Genomic DNA, 15724 nt, shown 5'->3' with positions numbered 1-15724 from the left:
GTCATTGATGTGGTTTCAGAATTTTCTGGTGGCATGTGAGGCATTGACTGGCTGGCTTCTTCATTCTGGATAAGGAGCGGGAGAAGCAGCAGCTGTTATTTTCCATGAACGAAAAAAAAAAAGAAAAGAACCATGCTTTATAATGTCTATATACAGTACTTTATATGACATACTTTCAAAGGAGCATGACTTACTAGCTAATTTCTAAAACCGGCCTCAAGAAATCCAAATCCTTTGTGTGGATGTAGAGAGGGGGATAAATGGCAGCCTGTCCACTTTTAAATTCTCTCACTTGCCTCCTATATTTTGTGTAGGCATCCTTGAGGCTCTTGATGATGATTACTGTAAAAAGAACAAAACAAAAATTATAATTTTTCTTTCTCCCACAGGTACTTAGCTACTGGACAATCATTGGCCAGTTTGCACTTTTCTTTCATGGTTGGAAAATTTACAGCGAGCTACAAAATTCGCGACATGTGCAATATAATCTGGGATGTGATGCACAATATGGTGATGGCAAAGCCTACGAAGGAGGAATGGGTATCAATATCAAATTTGTTTTGGGAGTGGTGCAATTTTCCAAACTGTATTGGAGCCGTGGATGGAAAACATATTGGCATCAACCAACCAATTTCAAGTGGAAACTATAAAAAATACTTCTCCTTTGTCCTACTGGCAGTTGTAAATGCCAACTACTGCTTCCAATATGTGGACATTGGCTCCTACATCTTTGCCAATTCCACCTTCGGCCAGATGATCTGGACCTGCCTGCAAACTCTCCGCTACCAGTAACCAATCATCCACCTGCACCCTACGTTTTCCTTGGGGATGAGGCATTCGCATTAGGAGAGCACCTTCTAAGGCCCTACTCCAGTATAAAACTAAACATTGAGAAGAGGGTGTACAATTATAGGCTGACCAGAGGAAGAAGAGTGGTGGAATGTGCCTTTGGCTTACTTTCCAACAAATGGCGTTTTTTGCACAGCGCCATCTATCTGAATATGCAGAACGCCATCTCTGCAGTGAAGGCAGCGTGCATCTTGCACAATTTTGTAAGGCAGCGGGTTGGCGTTTGTTTTGAAGAAGCCTTAATGCACCCTATGCAGAGGGCTGAATGGAGCGGGAGCCGTGGAGGTACAATTGGCGCCCATATCCGGAATGATTTCACCAGATATTTCATGACAACTGGACAGGTTCCATGGCAAATGGAAGCCACTGAAAAAGCATAATATGCCAATTTCTACATTTGAAAATAATTAATTCCAATACCATTTTCCTGCATTGCTGTACACAATAAAGTATTTGAATTAATTTCAGTTTTATGTCTTCAATTTTTGCATCAGTCTTTTTGATCATTCGATTTCACTGCAGGTCACACACCCGAACTGCAATTTCACATGCATAGGGGGATGCCATGCATTCTGAATGGCACCCACATGCATGTAAATGGGCAGGTCTGGACCCACAGTGAATTTGCATGGTCTTTTTGACCATGCAATTTCACTGCAGGTCACACACCCGAACTGGGATTTTGCATGCATAGGGGGATGCTATGCATTCTGAATGGAACCCACATGCATGTAAACGTGCAGGTCTGGACCCACAGTGAAATCGCAATATTCTTTTTGACCATGCGATTTCACTGCAGGTCACGCACCCAAACTGCGATTTTGCATGTGCAGGGGGGTGCCATGCATTCTAAATGGCACCCACGCGCATGTGAAATCGTAGTGTTGGACACATTCACAGCGTCAATTTTGGAGTGCTGTAGTGCATTTCTCTACCCCCACATGTTACACTACATGAATACAATGCTGAAACATGTCTGCTTGTTCAGCTTCACAACTGTACAATACAAGCAGCAGAACAACAGGAAAGACATGACATGTGAGAAGAAAAGAAAGGCAAAACATGGCTGCAGAACACATACCTTTATCATGCTTCTCTCGGTTTGTGAACTTGGACCATCTGACAATAATTTTTGCTGAGATTTCCTCCCATATTCTTTTTTTGTAGTTGATCTTTTTGTATTGTGGGTGCTTGGTGTCATAAAGACAGGGATGTGCCCACACCAAGGCAATGAAGCCCTCAGCTTAATGCAGCAAATTGATGTCCTCCATCTTGCTGACCATGTGCTTGATTAGGGGTGTGTGTGATTACAAAGACTGGAGACAACTGTTGAGCTTAAAAACGCAGCTGAAATGCCAATGAAGCTCTATTCAGGCATTTCCATTCATTTCAATGGACCTAAAAACGCTTGTAAAGAAGGGACAGGCGTTTTACTAAAGGTGACAAAATGCTCAGATGTGAACAGGGGCCATTGAAATTAATGGGGTTTTGCTTGTTGGGCATTTTTGAACTTTCGAGATGAGCGTTTTGCGAGCTGAAAACGCTCAGGTGTGAATGAAGCCTTAAGGGGGATAGTGGGCTCGGTTATTCGGCATTCCTCAAGCTTTACATCAGGTAAAACAATGCATATGACCTTACATGGCTCCTTGACCAATTGGAGTTTTTAAATGCATTAGTGAGCCACTTTATTAATAAAGAAATATAAAATATACAGTTTCCCTTATCACCTGATTATACTGTATGTCATTTTTCTTGTCTAGTTTGTATGACCGGAATCTTGAATCTAATCCAGAGCAATACACGGCTGTTGAGCAGATTGTAAGTGGCAAATCCAGACCAGCACCCTATCTCATATTTGGACCACCAGGCACTGGAAAAACTGTAACTTTGGTGGAAGCTATCAAACAGGTATAGAAAAAAAAGCTTTTTTGTGCTTTCCTTGATACCTGTCCTTTTGTTAAATAAAAATAAAAAATATACAACTCCAACAATATCCTTGTGTAATTATGTTAGTGAAATTAAAAATCAAAACTTTTATTGATTATTGTTAATCCATTTACCCCTGCCTGTCCTAGATAACTATTACTTCACTAATATTAATGGTTAGGCCCCTTTCACACTGCTGCGACTTGAAAGTCACGCGATTTTGCCGCGATTTTACCACGATTACAGGGCTGTGATTTTGCGGCAATTTTAGGGAATGCCTGTGTAAACTTGAGGTCTATGGACCTCAACTCGCATCAAAGTCAGACCAGAGTAGTACTACTTTGAAGTCGGTACAACTTGAAGTTGCACAGATATGAATGGTACTGATTGGAAATCATGGGGTACGACTTGTCATGCAACTTTGCAGTCCCAAGTCACAGGACAAGTCGCACAAGTGTGAAAGGGGCCTTAATGAGTCACAAAACAAAAGAAACGGATATGTGGACCTTATGATGCCAACCATAATCCCCAAAGAAGAAAGGAAACAAACACAAATGTCTAAAAACACATCATTTTATTACAATGCATTGTTTAAAAAGGTTGTAAGACATATTTAATGTGCAAGTATATGAGCACCACAGTAACTTCCCTGATAGAACACTAGTCCTATCTGGCCCAGACAATCATAAATGCAAATATCATAAAACTAGAAACATAGTAATATAACAATTCAGGGGCCACTGGTACATGAAGGGGTGCAGCAGTATTGACACGTTTCACAACTGGTTTGCTTCATCAGGAGACCAATATGCCATGTGTGGACAGTGCTGTAACCAATTGGATAATATTCTGGTTAGTGAGACATAGCTGCATGCAAGCCATAAACAAGATAATTTTGAGACCATGCTTTAAAGTGTGTCTAAACCTAAAGATAAAAATAAAATATATTGCAGCACACTAATCTTAAAGGATAAGTCACCTTTAACCTCCCTGGCGGTATGATTATTTCGGATTTTAGGTGCTGAAAGCGGTACAATTATTTTGCATGGAAATTTGGCGTTTTATATTGTAGGTCTGTAAATCTTAACAATAACACACTTAAATCTGTCCAAACCAGAGTCTAGTAGATATCCCGGGTATGATAAAGTTTGAAACACAAAAACATAAATTATAATATAATAAATAAAAATAAATAATTAAAAAAAATTTAAAAAAATAGTAATAAAATAAATTTCCCCACAATTTTACTATCGCTCAATTCTGCAAGTGTTCTAATTTACTATCGCTGTTTTCTAGCTGGTCTAAAGCCACTTTTGACGTAAAGGGACACTTTTTGGTTGCTATGGACAATCTCCAGTTTCCAGGCAGAAAGAACAGTGTATATCATGTAAAACTGCATGCAGGGCATGGGCCAGAGCACTGGGGACAAAAGGGATGTGAAATCATTTCATACAGTACTGTAATCTGTAAGATTACAGTACTGTATGTGTTATGATTTTGACAGTTTTTTGAATTTGCCGCCAGGCTCCGCCCCCGTGCGTCGCGCCGCTCGCAGGGAACGGAGCCTGGCTTCGTTGGAGGACGGAGTCCTCAGACACTGCGGGTGACCTCGCAGGATCCCGGGGACAAGGTAAGTAACGCCGCCCCAGGATCCTGCAATGCGATCCCGAGTGTGGCTCGGGGTTACCGCTAATGGTACTGAATTTTAACCCCGAGCCACACTCGGGAAAACCGCCAGGGAGGCTACAAAAAATAAATAATAAATGCACATTTTTTTGCAGGTAAAAAAATGTGCATTTACTATTTTTTTTAGAAGCCTGGAGAACATTGCACTAGTGATCAGCAGATCGCGGGTGTCATGCAAGTCTCCTGCAGACTGTCAGTGTAAGCTGTCTGCCCAGGCATACGGGTCTGACTCATACGGGCAGGCCGTTTCACACTGACAGGAAGAATCCATGAACTACCACGGCGCTCATCAGTGCCTTGGTAGTTCATTGAGAACTACAAGCCAACAGCCGCAAAGACTGTCAGTAGTTGCAGTCCATTCATTCACAGAACTGTGAATGAATGATGCCGCCAAGCGGGGGAAGCCCTGCACAGCTGCATTTTCTTTAGATTGTGGCAGCGAGCTGGGGGGAGAACATTCCCTGCTTGTTGCCAAAATGGGGGATCAGGGGCGTAATATGGGTGTAACAAAGGGTCAACTTTTTCATTTAAGATATGATGGCTGTAATGGTTTTAATTTTTCAGGCTAAGAACATTTTCAGCAAGTACAGAAAATGTGTTGATCTTGCCAAAAATGCAGTGTCCTTGTCACTTTCTGTAAGCTGAAAAAAATAAAATACAAACATATTCCTTGTGAAAACTACTATTCCCATCAATCCACCATATGATGCACATGATCAAAGGCAGACATGTTTAAAGTTCGGCTATATGACAATCATGGCCCCTTCTCTATAGATATAATTGAGGATTCAGTGTAGACATACAGGAAGACTGTTTTCGCAAGTAAACCTAAATTAGCCAGTTAAAATAAAGGCGAAAAAAAACTAAATTAAACAAAAAAAACAAAAACTAATTAATACAGCCACCTTATCTAAGGACAGGTAAACTAGATATGATTTAAAGTGTTTTTCCCAGCATTTTTTAAGCTTTGGATTGAGTGAGGGGGGATAAGATCCCCTGTCTTGTTTTTGCAAAGGCTCAATTAAACAATTTTACAGAACTCCGCAGCGCAGACAGAAAAAAAACATTTTTTTTAGTAAAGTAGGGAAAGCCTAGAAACCCTGTCCGCTGTATTTATTGCTGTGTCCTATTGCAGAAGTTCCTACAATTACTGTCTAATGAAAATATTGAGGGAAGAAGAGTTATTTGATCAAGGTCAAATCAATTTGGTAATAGCACCACATCCCTAGATTAGTTAAATATAGAAGGAGAGATTGGGATTTTTAGGGTGCAAATTGATTTGAAGAATAGTAACAACTATATTATATAAGAAATGTTTTATTTTAGAAAAAATAAAAAAAGTTAAAATACAACAATTGGCAAGTACAAATCAACAAGATTTCATGGACATAGCATTAAAAGATGGAATTCCCAACATGTTTCACCCATATATCGGGCTTCTTCAGGGGATGCTGTCCAGCTAGGCAGGGATATGCAATTAGCGGACCTCCAGCTGTTGCAGAACTACAAGTCCCTCGATGCATAGCAAGATTCTGAGAGCCACAAGCATGACACCCAGAAGCAGAGGCATGATGGGACTTTTAGTTTTGCAACAGCTGGAGGTCCGCTAATTGCACATCCCCGAGCTAGAGGTACAAGCTTTCCAGTGAAAAAAACATATGCTTATAATAATTACATCAGTAGTTAATTTATGACCATGTATCATATACATAATTCTTCAATTTTTATTATATAACCTCAATCTATACATGTGCATGTCTATTATCGGGGCAACACTCCTTACCTTTTATCTCTTGAAATAATGGTCAAATCACTAAAGGGTCACAGGTGTCTATCTGCGTTCTCTTGATGCAGATAGACAACTTTTTAGATAACTTTTCATGAAATGACTGTGTCGTACTAGTGTCTCTTTAGATAAATTTATTATTTTTACCGTCAACCCTAATTATTAAATGTTTTTTTCAAGGTAGGTATATTTTAGGTTTTTTGCCTGATTATAGATCTGACTTTAAAATGTATTTTGGCATTCTGTAGTCTCGATGAACATCCCTAAGCTACAATGCAGGGAATATTAAAATCACCTACAGTAATTCAATATGCACACAAAAATGGTAATTGTGCAGTTGGATTTCCTATCCTTTGTCATTCTTCTAGTGCAGGGGGGTCTCCCTCGGTATAAGGGCCACATTGTATATTTTACATATATTCATGGGACAAAAAAGAGAGTCCCCTCAGCGGAAACCATAGGCAGCCTCTGCTGATCTTAATCCTCAATCAGTGCATATTGAGGATATGCCACAGATGCTAGCCGTGGGATGGGTAAAATCTTTTAGCGAACCGATGTGACCTGCGGACAATAGTTTGGAGACCCCCTGTTCTGGTGGATAGTTATCAGGCTGCGGAGTTGGTAGCTCTCTATACCTCTCAAATTTCTGAGATGAGGGGGAAAAAGGGCACACTTTTTCCCCCCAAGTTATGTAGGCAATGGACACATTCCTGCTGTGACCCCAGGTACACAGACCGTAAATAATTAAAGTGGTTGTTAAGCCACTGTAACCTGTATACACCATCAGCACTGCCTCCTATTGTAGTATCCCCCTCTGTGTGTGATTTATAAAAATAAATGCTGCAAATACCCAATTTCACAGCCGACATTGACACATGACTGGCCAGTTTTCTCCTTTTCTCCTCTGAGAGATGCAGCGGGCAGGGCTGAGATTCCTCTGCTGATCTCAGTCTGGAGGGGAGGAAGAGAGGAGAAAAGAACTGGCTGGTCATGTGATCGCAATATCGGCTCTTAAATGAGGTATTTACAGCATTTATATTTGTAAATCATTCACAGAGGGGGACACTGCAATAGGAGGCAGTGCTGATGGTGTATACAGGTTAGTGTTATGAGAGCAGTAGGAGGCGGGGCGGCTCACACACAGACAGAGAGGGGAGGGGGGAGGAGGACACAGGAGCAGAGAGGAGAGCAGATAGGCACGTAAACTGACCATGGTGTCTGGTCTCAGCAGCCATAATACACCGTGGTCAGTTTACAGAGGGGTGGGGAGAAACTGGCAGGATCAGCCAGGTTTGTTAGGTGTTACAGGGGGCCAAATGACACAGGACAAGCACTGTGTCAAATAACATGCTTTAAAGGAGCAGGATCCATTTTTTTATTTATTTTTTGGGTTAACAAACGCTTTAATACACAAAAACTGCCCCTTTTCACTGTTACTTTTACTTTATAATAAACTAACACATGCAGTAATATAGAGATTTATTGAAAGATTTATTGTAGTAAAATACTTTTTGTTGCGTTTAATAAAAATGTGTCCTTTTGACAAAAGGGATGACTGAGATAAAAGGGCCAGAGCGACTTGGTTCCAAAAAAAGGCCAGTCCACTCAAAAAAAAGGGACAGTTGGGAACTATACAAATTAGTAATACAGTCAACTAACTTGGTCAAGACCTGTGAAGAGGATGCTTTACTTAAATTCGTAACTTGGTATATATGAAGATGTTTGTTTTATATGGTTTGGCCCTTCTCTAAACAATTACCCAGCATCAAATGTTTTTCCAGACAGACAAATGTCAGATCTTGTCTACATGAGGAAAAAGATCATTTCAGTAAATGTCCCTCAGCCCCTCTAATTATAGATTTTCAGAATGCTGCCATTTTTTTCCACTGTAGTAGTTTTGTTGGTGAGAATTATTTGTCCATTGTGATCGGCACATACAAAAATCATCAACACAGACAGAAGTGTAACTAGTGCCTTAGGACAACTGCAGAGAACGATGAAATGATACAGTACTGGAAAGAAAGGGAACAGAGACTTTTTCTAAGTTCAGGCACAATTGCTGTAACACTTCTTTCCCAACCATTGTAGAAGAAACAAATTTCTTTGTACAAGCCAAAAAATTGTGATGTCTGCTGCTGGCATTTATAGCCAATTGTAGTTTACAATTAGTGCTTGTGGTTTCTGTTGATTTCATTTTTCTTCTTGAAATCCATATTTTCATTACAGGTGGTAAAAAACATTCCTAATTCCCATGTGCTAGCATGCGCTCCTTCCAACAGCGCTTCAGACCTCCTGTGTCAGCGCCTGATGAAGCATATGGACAAGAAAGACATCTACAGGTTGTTAGCTAAAAGTAAGGACTTTCGATCTGTGCCAGAGGATATTAAGGTATTATTATACTGTTGTCACATGCTTTTAATCTGTTCTATAAAGAGGCTTTCCATTTTGGGAACACTAACCCACCTTCTACTGATTGTCAGGGCATCACATTCAAATACCCCATTAATCAACTGTTTTTCTTAAGTTACTAAGCAGATCCAAGGCTACCAGCTGTCAGCAAGGCTGCCTGACTTCCTTTGAGTGTCACAGCCTGCATTTGGAAACTCACTAATGCCCCGTACACACGGTCGGATTTTCTGACGGAAAATGTTAGATGGGAGCTTGTTGTCGGAAATTCCGACCGTGTGTAGGCTCCATCAGACATTTTCCATCAGAATTTCCGTCACACAAAATTTGAGATCCGGATCTCAAATTTTCCGACAACAAAATCCATTGTCGTAAATTCTGATCATGTGCACGCAATTCCAGCGCACAAAATTCCACGCATGCTCGGAATCAAGCAGAACAGCTGCACTGGCTATTCTACAACCTGCATATCAAAAAATTTTAAAACAGGGGCTCTCCTTTAGCACATGCCACAGTTGAGTAATAAAACATAAATGCATATATTGCAACATGAAAGAAGATATGAAGTAAAAGGTTCCCTCATAGAATCGAACATAATATATTTATGTATAAAAAAAAAAAAAAAGCCCCAAGTGAAAATCAGAAAATCAAAGGATAATGGAAAGTATAATAAAATGCTCCTCTTAGATAATCCTTAAAAAAAACTTTATAATATAAATGGACACTGTTCCTTAATGATCCTTTCACCTTACAATAAAGATTACACTCACCACACCAAAAGAAAATGCCTGTCTTTACTTAACCACTTCAATACTGGGCACTTCCCCCCTTCCTGCCCAAGCCAATTTTCAGCTTTCAGCGCTGTCACTTTTTAAATGACAATTGCGCGGTCATACAACACTGTACCCAAACAAAATTTTTATAATTTTGTTCCCACAAATAGAGCTTTCTTTTGCTGGTATTTGATCACCACTGGGGGTTTTATTTTTTGCTAAACAAATAAAAAAAGACCAACAATTTTGAAAAAAATAAGTTTTTCTTTGTTTCTGTTATAAAATGTTGTAAATAAGCAAGTTTTCTCCTTCACTGTGGGGCACTGATGAGGCTGCACTAACGGGCACTGATAAGGTGGCACTGATGGGCACTGATAGGCAACACTGATTGCCACTGAAAAGCTGCACTGACGGGTACTTATGAGTGGCACTGATCGGCACTGCTATATGGCACTGATGGGCATTACTGATAAGGTGGCACTGGCAGGCATTACTGATGGGAACTGATTGGCATAATTTATAGGCACTGATTGGCATTGTTTATGGGTGCTGAGTGGCTTCCCTGGTGGTCATGAGTGGCATATCTGGTGGTCCTGGGTGGGCATCTTCGGGGGGGGCTGCGCTGATAATTAATCAGCGCAGACCCCCCTGTCAGGAGAGCAGCCAATCGGCTCTCCTCTAGTTGCGTCTGTCAGATGCGATAGAGGATAAGCCAGTACACAGCTTTTCCTTTTTACAATGTGATCAGCTGTGATTGGGCACAGCTGATCACGTGGTAAAAAGCCTCCATCAGAGGCTCTTTACATAGACCGGTGGGGCGGTGTGTCAGACTGACACACCGCACCACTGATCGCCGAGCTGCTCGCCCCCACAGACGCATATCGGCTTCTTATCCTGAAAGACATCATATGATGTCCAGTCAGGGTAATGGAACCACCGCCCAACCGTCATTCTGCTATAGGCCGGGCGGGAAGTGGTTAAAGCAGAGTTCCAGCCTGGATGAAAAAAAATTTAAAGTCAGCAGCTACAAAGACTGTAGCTGCTGACTTTTAACATAAGGACACTTACCTGTCCAGGGAGCCCGTGATGTCGGCACCTGAAGGTGAATCATCCATCGGCTCCGGGTGCAGGTGCCGGCATTCTTACTAAGGGAAGGGAAGGAGGAGAGGGTTAAACTTCCAGGTGACTTCACCATGGCCATGGCGAAGTCACCTGGAAGTGGGAGGAGGTACCTGTCAAAAGCAGTTACCTGCACCTCCCTCTTTAAGATAGTCAAGCTTTGCTTGTGTTAAATGCAAGGAAGTGATCCTCCCCTCTCTGCATGCAGCACTGCTCCAGGGATCCAGGAGGATAGATGAATGAATGGTCACCACCAAAAGAAACTTCACATAGTGTGATATTGTTTAGGCTCCATTCACACTGGAACGATGCTACTGTGACACTTTCTTGTGCATTTTTTTAAGTGCGTTTTTGGAGCGGCACCATTAGCATTCACTTGAATATAAGAGAGTTGTCACCGCTCCAGGAGGATTTGACAGGCAAGAGGTAAATCTTTTTTGGTTTGGAGGTTGTCGGTGCTGGCTATTGCTAGTAGCGATAAAACAGAAACAAATGCTGGACAGCCGCACTCATAGATTTGCTTCGTTTATTCAAAAGATTCACATCAAAATCAAAATAACAGCAGACAGGAGAAGAGCTGACGTTTCCCACTAACGTTAGTGCTTACTCATAGCTCATAACTCATTTTAGCTATGAGTAAGCACTAACGTTAGTGCGAAACGTCAGCTCTTCTTCTGTCTGCTGTTATTTTGATTTTGATGTGAATCTTTTGAATAAACGAAGCAAACCTACGAGTGCGGCTATCCAGCATTTATTTCTGTTTTATCACCATTACCATTCATTTGGGTCTCCCTCTGCTCCAAAAACGCATTAAAAAAGCTCAAGTACCAAATTTTGACACTGAGAATTGCACAGAAAATGCACAGCTGCTACCCGCATTAGAGGTGCCATTAAGTAATAATGGTACTGCAAGCGCTTTGCACTTTTTCATGCTGTTCACACTTTTGCAATATCGCAGGCAGCAAAACGTGTTTCTGCTACACCCAGGTGTGAACAGGGCAAAAGCATTTATTGTAAATACATCTATGTACTCACATCTATGTACTGCAAATGAAACTCAGAGAGAAACTGCCTCAGTAAAATCTTGCAGCTAGCTGGGTACTCTCCTCATCAGAAAAAAGTACAAGACGGGCAGTGAAAGAGCGATCCTGGCCTCCCTCAGGATCCACCATCACTGTCTGGCTCTAGGTTTTTTAACCTAGATATTCTCCCATATTTTATTTTGTGTATAAATATATCCAGAATCCTAGAAGGGATTGTCTGCTTAAAACTTTATGTACACGGTCTTACGGCGTGCAGAGCCTACATAAGGCCTTACCTGGGACCTTCTGCTGATGTGTACATTTGTCCAATGAAATGAACAGGAAGAAGCAATTGTACACAGTTGTGCACTGGGGTTTGCGTAAAAACACCCGCATGCGCACTGACATATGCTCCAATCTCATATTATCTATGCTCAGTAAGGGTCCCAGGGGAGGCATTACACAGACTCTGCACCCTGAATGGCTGTGTTCTTGAATCTTTACATTGTTGCTTTTAGTATTATTGCATACATTTAAATATGTGTACATTCTTTATAGCCTTGTTGTAACTGGAATGTCAATAAAGAAGAATATGAGTATCCTAGTAAACAACAGCTGAAACAGTACCGAGTAATCATTGCAACTCTTGTTACTGCTGGAAGGTAAGATGCACAATAGTTCATTTTCGTCTTTATATTCATGGGAAGTGGAAAGAAGAGTTACTTTTAACATCCCAAACTCCCCATAGCAGTCCTACTCTGTGAGTCTGAACTTGGCTGTGAACTAAGCTATCTGTTTCACTTAATCTGAAGTAGATCAATTCAATTTGTGCAGGGCTTTTGGCACCAATAATTTTGCACATTTCATGATGCCAATATTTTACTTTATTTTATTATATTTCACTTGCTTTGATAATTAAAGAATGTTTATTTTTTACTTTTCTTGAAAGCCTGTGCCAGGGTTCTGGTTGTTGAAATGATTACTGTGATTTTTCATTGTCTGAATGTTCAATAAAAATGATTGAAAGTAAAAAACGCAGCGGAAGTGCTTCAAAAGTTTAGTGCTTGTGTTTTTGATGAGTTTCTGCCGCATTTCCATTGAAGTCTATGGAACCAAAAACGCCACCTGCTGAGGGCAAAAAAGTTCCTGACCCTTTCCAGAAAATGCACAGATGTGACTGTGACCTATAGGAAAACATGTTAAGTGGACAGTAGTGCGCAGTGCAAAATGCATAGGTGTGAACCTAGCCTTACAGATTTAAAACTTGCAAGCACTTTCTCCACCAGACTTTTATTACAGCAACAATAATCTGATGTTATATAGATTACATAGTTGCATAGTAGGTGAGGTTAAAAAAGACACAAGTCCATCAAGTCCAACCTATCTGTGTGATTACATGTCAGTATTACATTGTATATCCCTGTATATTGCGGTCGTTCTGGTGCTTATCTAATACTTTCTTGAAACTATCAATGATCCCCGCTGAGACCACCGCCTGTGGAAGGGAATTCCACATCCTTGCCGCTCTTACAGTAAAGAACCCTCTACGTAGTTTAAGGTTAAACCTCTTTTCTTCTAATTTAATGAGTGACCACGAGTCTTGTTAAACTCCCTTCTGCGAAAAAGTTTTATCCCTATTGTGGGGTCACCAGTATGGTCTTTGTATATTGAAATCATATCCCCTCTCAAGCGTCTCTTCTCCAGAGAGAATAAGTTCAGTGCTCACAACCTTTCCTCATAAATAATATCCTCCAGACCCTTTATTAGCTTTGTTGCCCTTCTTTGTACTCGCTCCATTTCCAGTACATCCTTCCTGAGGACTGGTGCCCAGAACTGGACAGCATACTCCAGGTGCGGCTGGACCAGAGTCTTGTAGAGTGGGAGAATTATCGTTTTATCTCTGGAGTTGATCCCCTTTTTAATGCATGCCAATATTCTGTTTGCTTTGTTAGCAGCAGCTTGGCATTGCATGCTATTCCTGAGCCTATCATCTACTAGGACCCCCAGGTCCTTTTCCATCCTAGATTCCCCCAGAGGTTCTCCCCCCAGTGTATAGATTGCATTCATATTTTTGCCACCCAAATGCATTATTTTACATTTTTCTACATTGAACCTCATTTGCCATGTAGTTGCCCACCCCATTAATTTGTTCAGGTCTTTTTGCAAGGTTTCCACAACCTGTGGAGAAGGTATTGCCCTGCTTAGCTTAGTATCGTCTGCAAATACAGAGATTGAACTGTTTACCCCATCCTCTAATTCGTTTATGAACAAATTAAATAGGATTGGTCCCAGCACAGAACCCTGGGGGACCCCACTACCCACCCCTGACCATTCCGAGTACTCCCCATTTATCACCACCCTCTGAACTCGCCCTTGTAGCCAGTTTTTAATCCATGTACTCACCCTATGGTCCATGCCAACTGACCTTATTTTGTGCAGTAAATGTTTATGGGGAACTGTGTCAAATGCTTTTGCAAAATCCAGATACACCACGTCTATGTTCCTCCTTTTACCTATCTGGCAATTCACCTCCTCATAGAAGGTTAGTAGATTGGTTTGGCAAGAACGATTCTTCATGAATCCATGCTGATTACTATTAATGATACCGTTCTCATTACTAAAATCTTGTATATAGTCCCTTATCATCCCCTCCAAGAGCTTGCATACTATTGATGTTAGGCTAACTGGTCTGTAATTCCCAGGGATGTATTTTGGGCCCTTTTTAAATATTGATGCTACATTGGCTTTTCTCCAATCAGCTGGTACCATTCCAGTCAGTAGACTGTCAGTAAAAATTAGGAACAATGGTCTTATTGATGATTTTGTATTAAACCTTATGCCTTTGTTCACTGGTATGTTTTTTTTTAGACTCGCATCTGCAAAGTTCCCATCTGACCATTTTACTCATGTGTTTATTGATGAGTCTGGCCATGCAGTAGAGCCAGAGTGTGTGACAGCTGTGGCAGGTACAGTAACGACAAATCACTGTAACTAGAAGCCATTCTCCATACTCAAAACAATAAACCAGCAAATGTATTCTGAATTTCATTTTTCCTTTAGAAATTTACATCTGATGACTGGAAAATCCGATTGGTGTCCTATCACTGGCATCATCATTTTGATACAATTGAGTATTCTTTTAATCATCAGCGTAATTAATCAACTACTGTGTAATAATTACTACTTTGTTTTTTTTTTTCCTTTTGCCACCTTTTGATACTTACTTTACTTACATTTTTAAAGAGAAACTGCAGTCTGCTCACATAATTTGTAATAAAAACATTTATGCCATTCTGAAGCTTCCCTCCAACCTCTTTGCATATTTTATATATATTGTTATTCTGTACTTGCCAAATATGCTGCAGAAATCTCCCTCCACTGAGTCTGGCTGCAATCATTTTAACTGTGGGCAGCTAAAGCTGCTGCCTGTTCACTTCCTGGATTTACATAGACATACAGAGGCACACCTCCAGCTCTGCAGCTCTCATTGGCCCTCTTTAGACTCATCCCCCCTCCCTTCTTGGCAAACTCTCCCAAGAGTGAGAGAGAGCTGTGCATGATGTCATACGCCTAGGCATTTTATCTGACAAGAAACAGGAAGTGGGCTGTATAAGGTATTTACTGGCAGAAAAAAAATGTTTTACTATCCAAAGTTAAAACAGCAAGGGCAGAAGATTTAATAGATGGAAAGATGAAAAAAATAACTGAAGTTTCGCTTTAAGTTCTCAGTGTTATATTTGTGATGTTTTCTAATATATTAACATTTCTAATACACAGTATATTGTTATGTAAAGATAATTATTATGTAAGTACTAAACACATTTTATGTACAGCAAGGTTTGGCAATGTTTTTGGGGTTTGTGAGATGGCTTTGTGGGAGGGTAGCTCATGGCTTCAAGTTGAACTCCAGTCAAAACCTTTTTCTAATTTTGAATGTAATAACGAGGGGTTGGAACATACATCAGGATTTCATTGTAGTCTGTGTCCCAACCAGGGGCGTGCCACCAATGAGGCGAAGTGAGGCAACAACCTCACGCGGCACTCGATGAGAGGCAGCACTTTGAAGGAGTGTCAGATACGGTCATGCATCCTTGCTTCAGTTCAATAACATTTCCTTAAATACAGAGGGCAGTCTTGCTAAGCTCATTGCTAGGCCC

General features: G+C 40.8%; 1 protein-coding gene across 1 annotated transcript in view; it reads left to right on the top strand.

Annotated features, from left to right (window-relative positions):
- LOC141128438 (putative helicase MOV-10) overlaps positions 1-15724 on the top strand; it is a 156020-nt gene that overhangs the window by 96463 nt on the left and 43833 nt on the right. The window contains exons 10-13 of the mRNA XM_073615724.1: positions 2610-2757; positions 8474-8635; positions 12126-12229; positions 14436-14533. Of these exons, the coding sequence (XP_073471825.1) occupies positions 2610-2757; positions 8474-8635; positions 12126-12229; positions 14436-14533 (512 nt within the window). The remainder of the gene's footprint in view (positions 1-2609; positions 2758-8473; positions 8636-12125; positions 12230-14435; positions 14534-15724) is intronic.

Source organism: Aquarana catesbeiana, linkage group LG02 (assembly GCF_042186555.1).
Source record: "Aquarana catesbeiana isolate 2022-GZ linkage group LG02, ASM4218655v1, whole genome shotgun sequence".
Taxonomy (NCBI): domain Eukaryota; kingdom Metazoa; phylum Chordata; class Amphibia; order Anura; family Ranidae; genus Aquarana; species Aquarana catesbeiana.
Note: the sequence above shows the minus strand (reverse complement) of the source record. Positions and strands in the feature narration are given on the sequence as shown.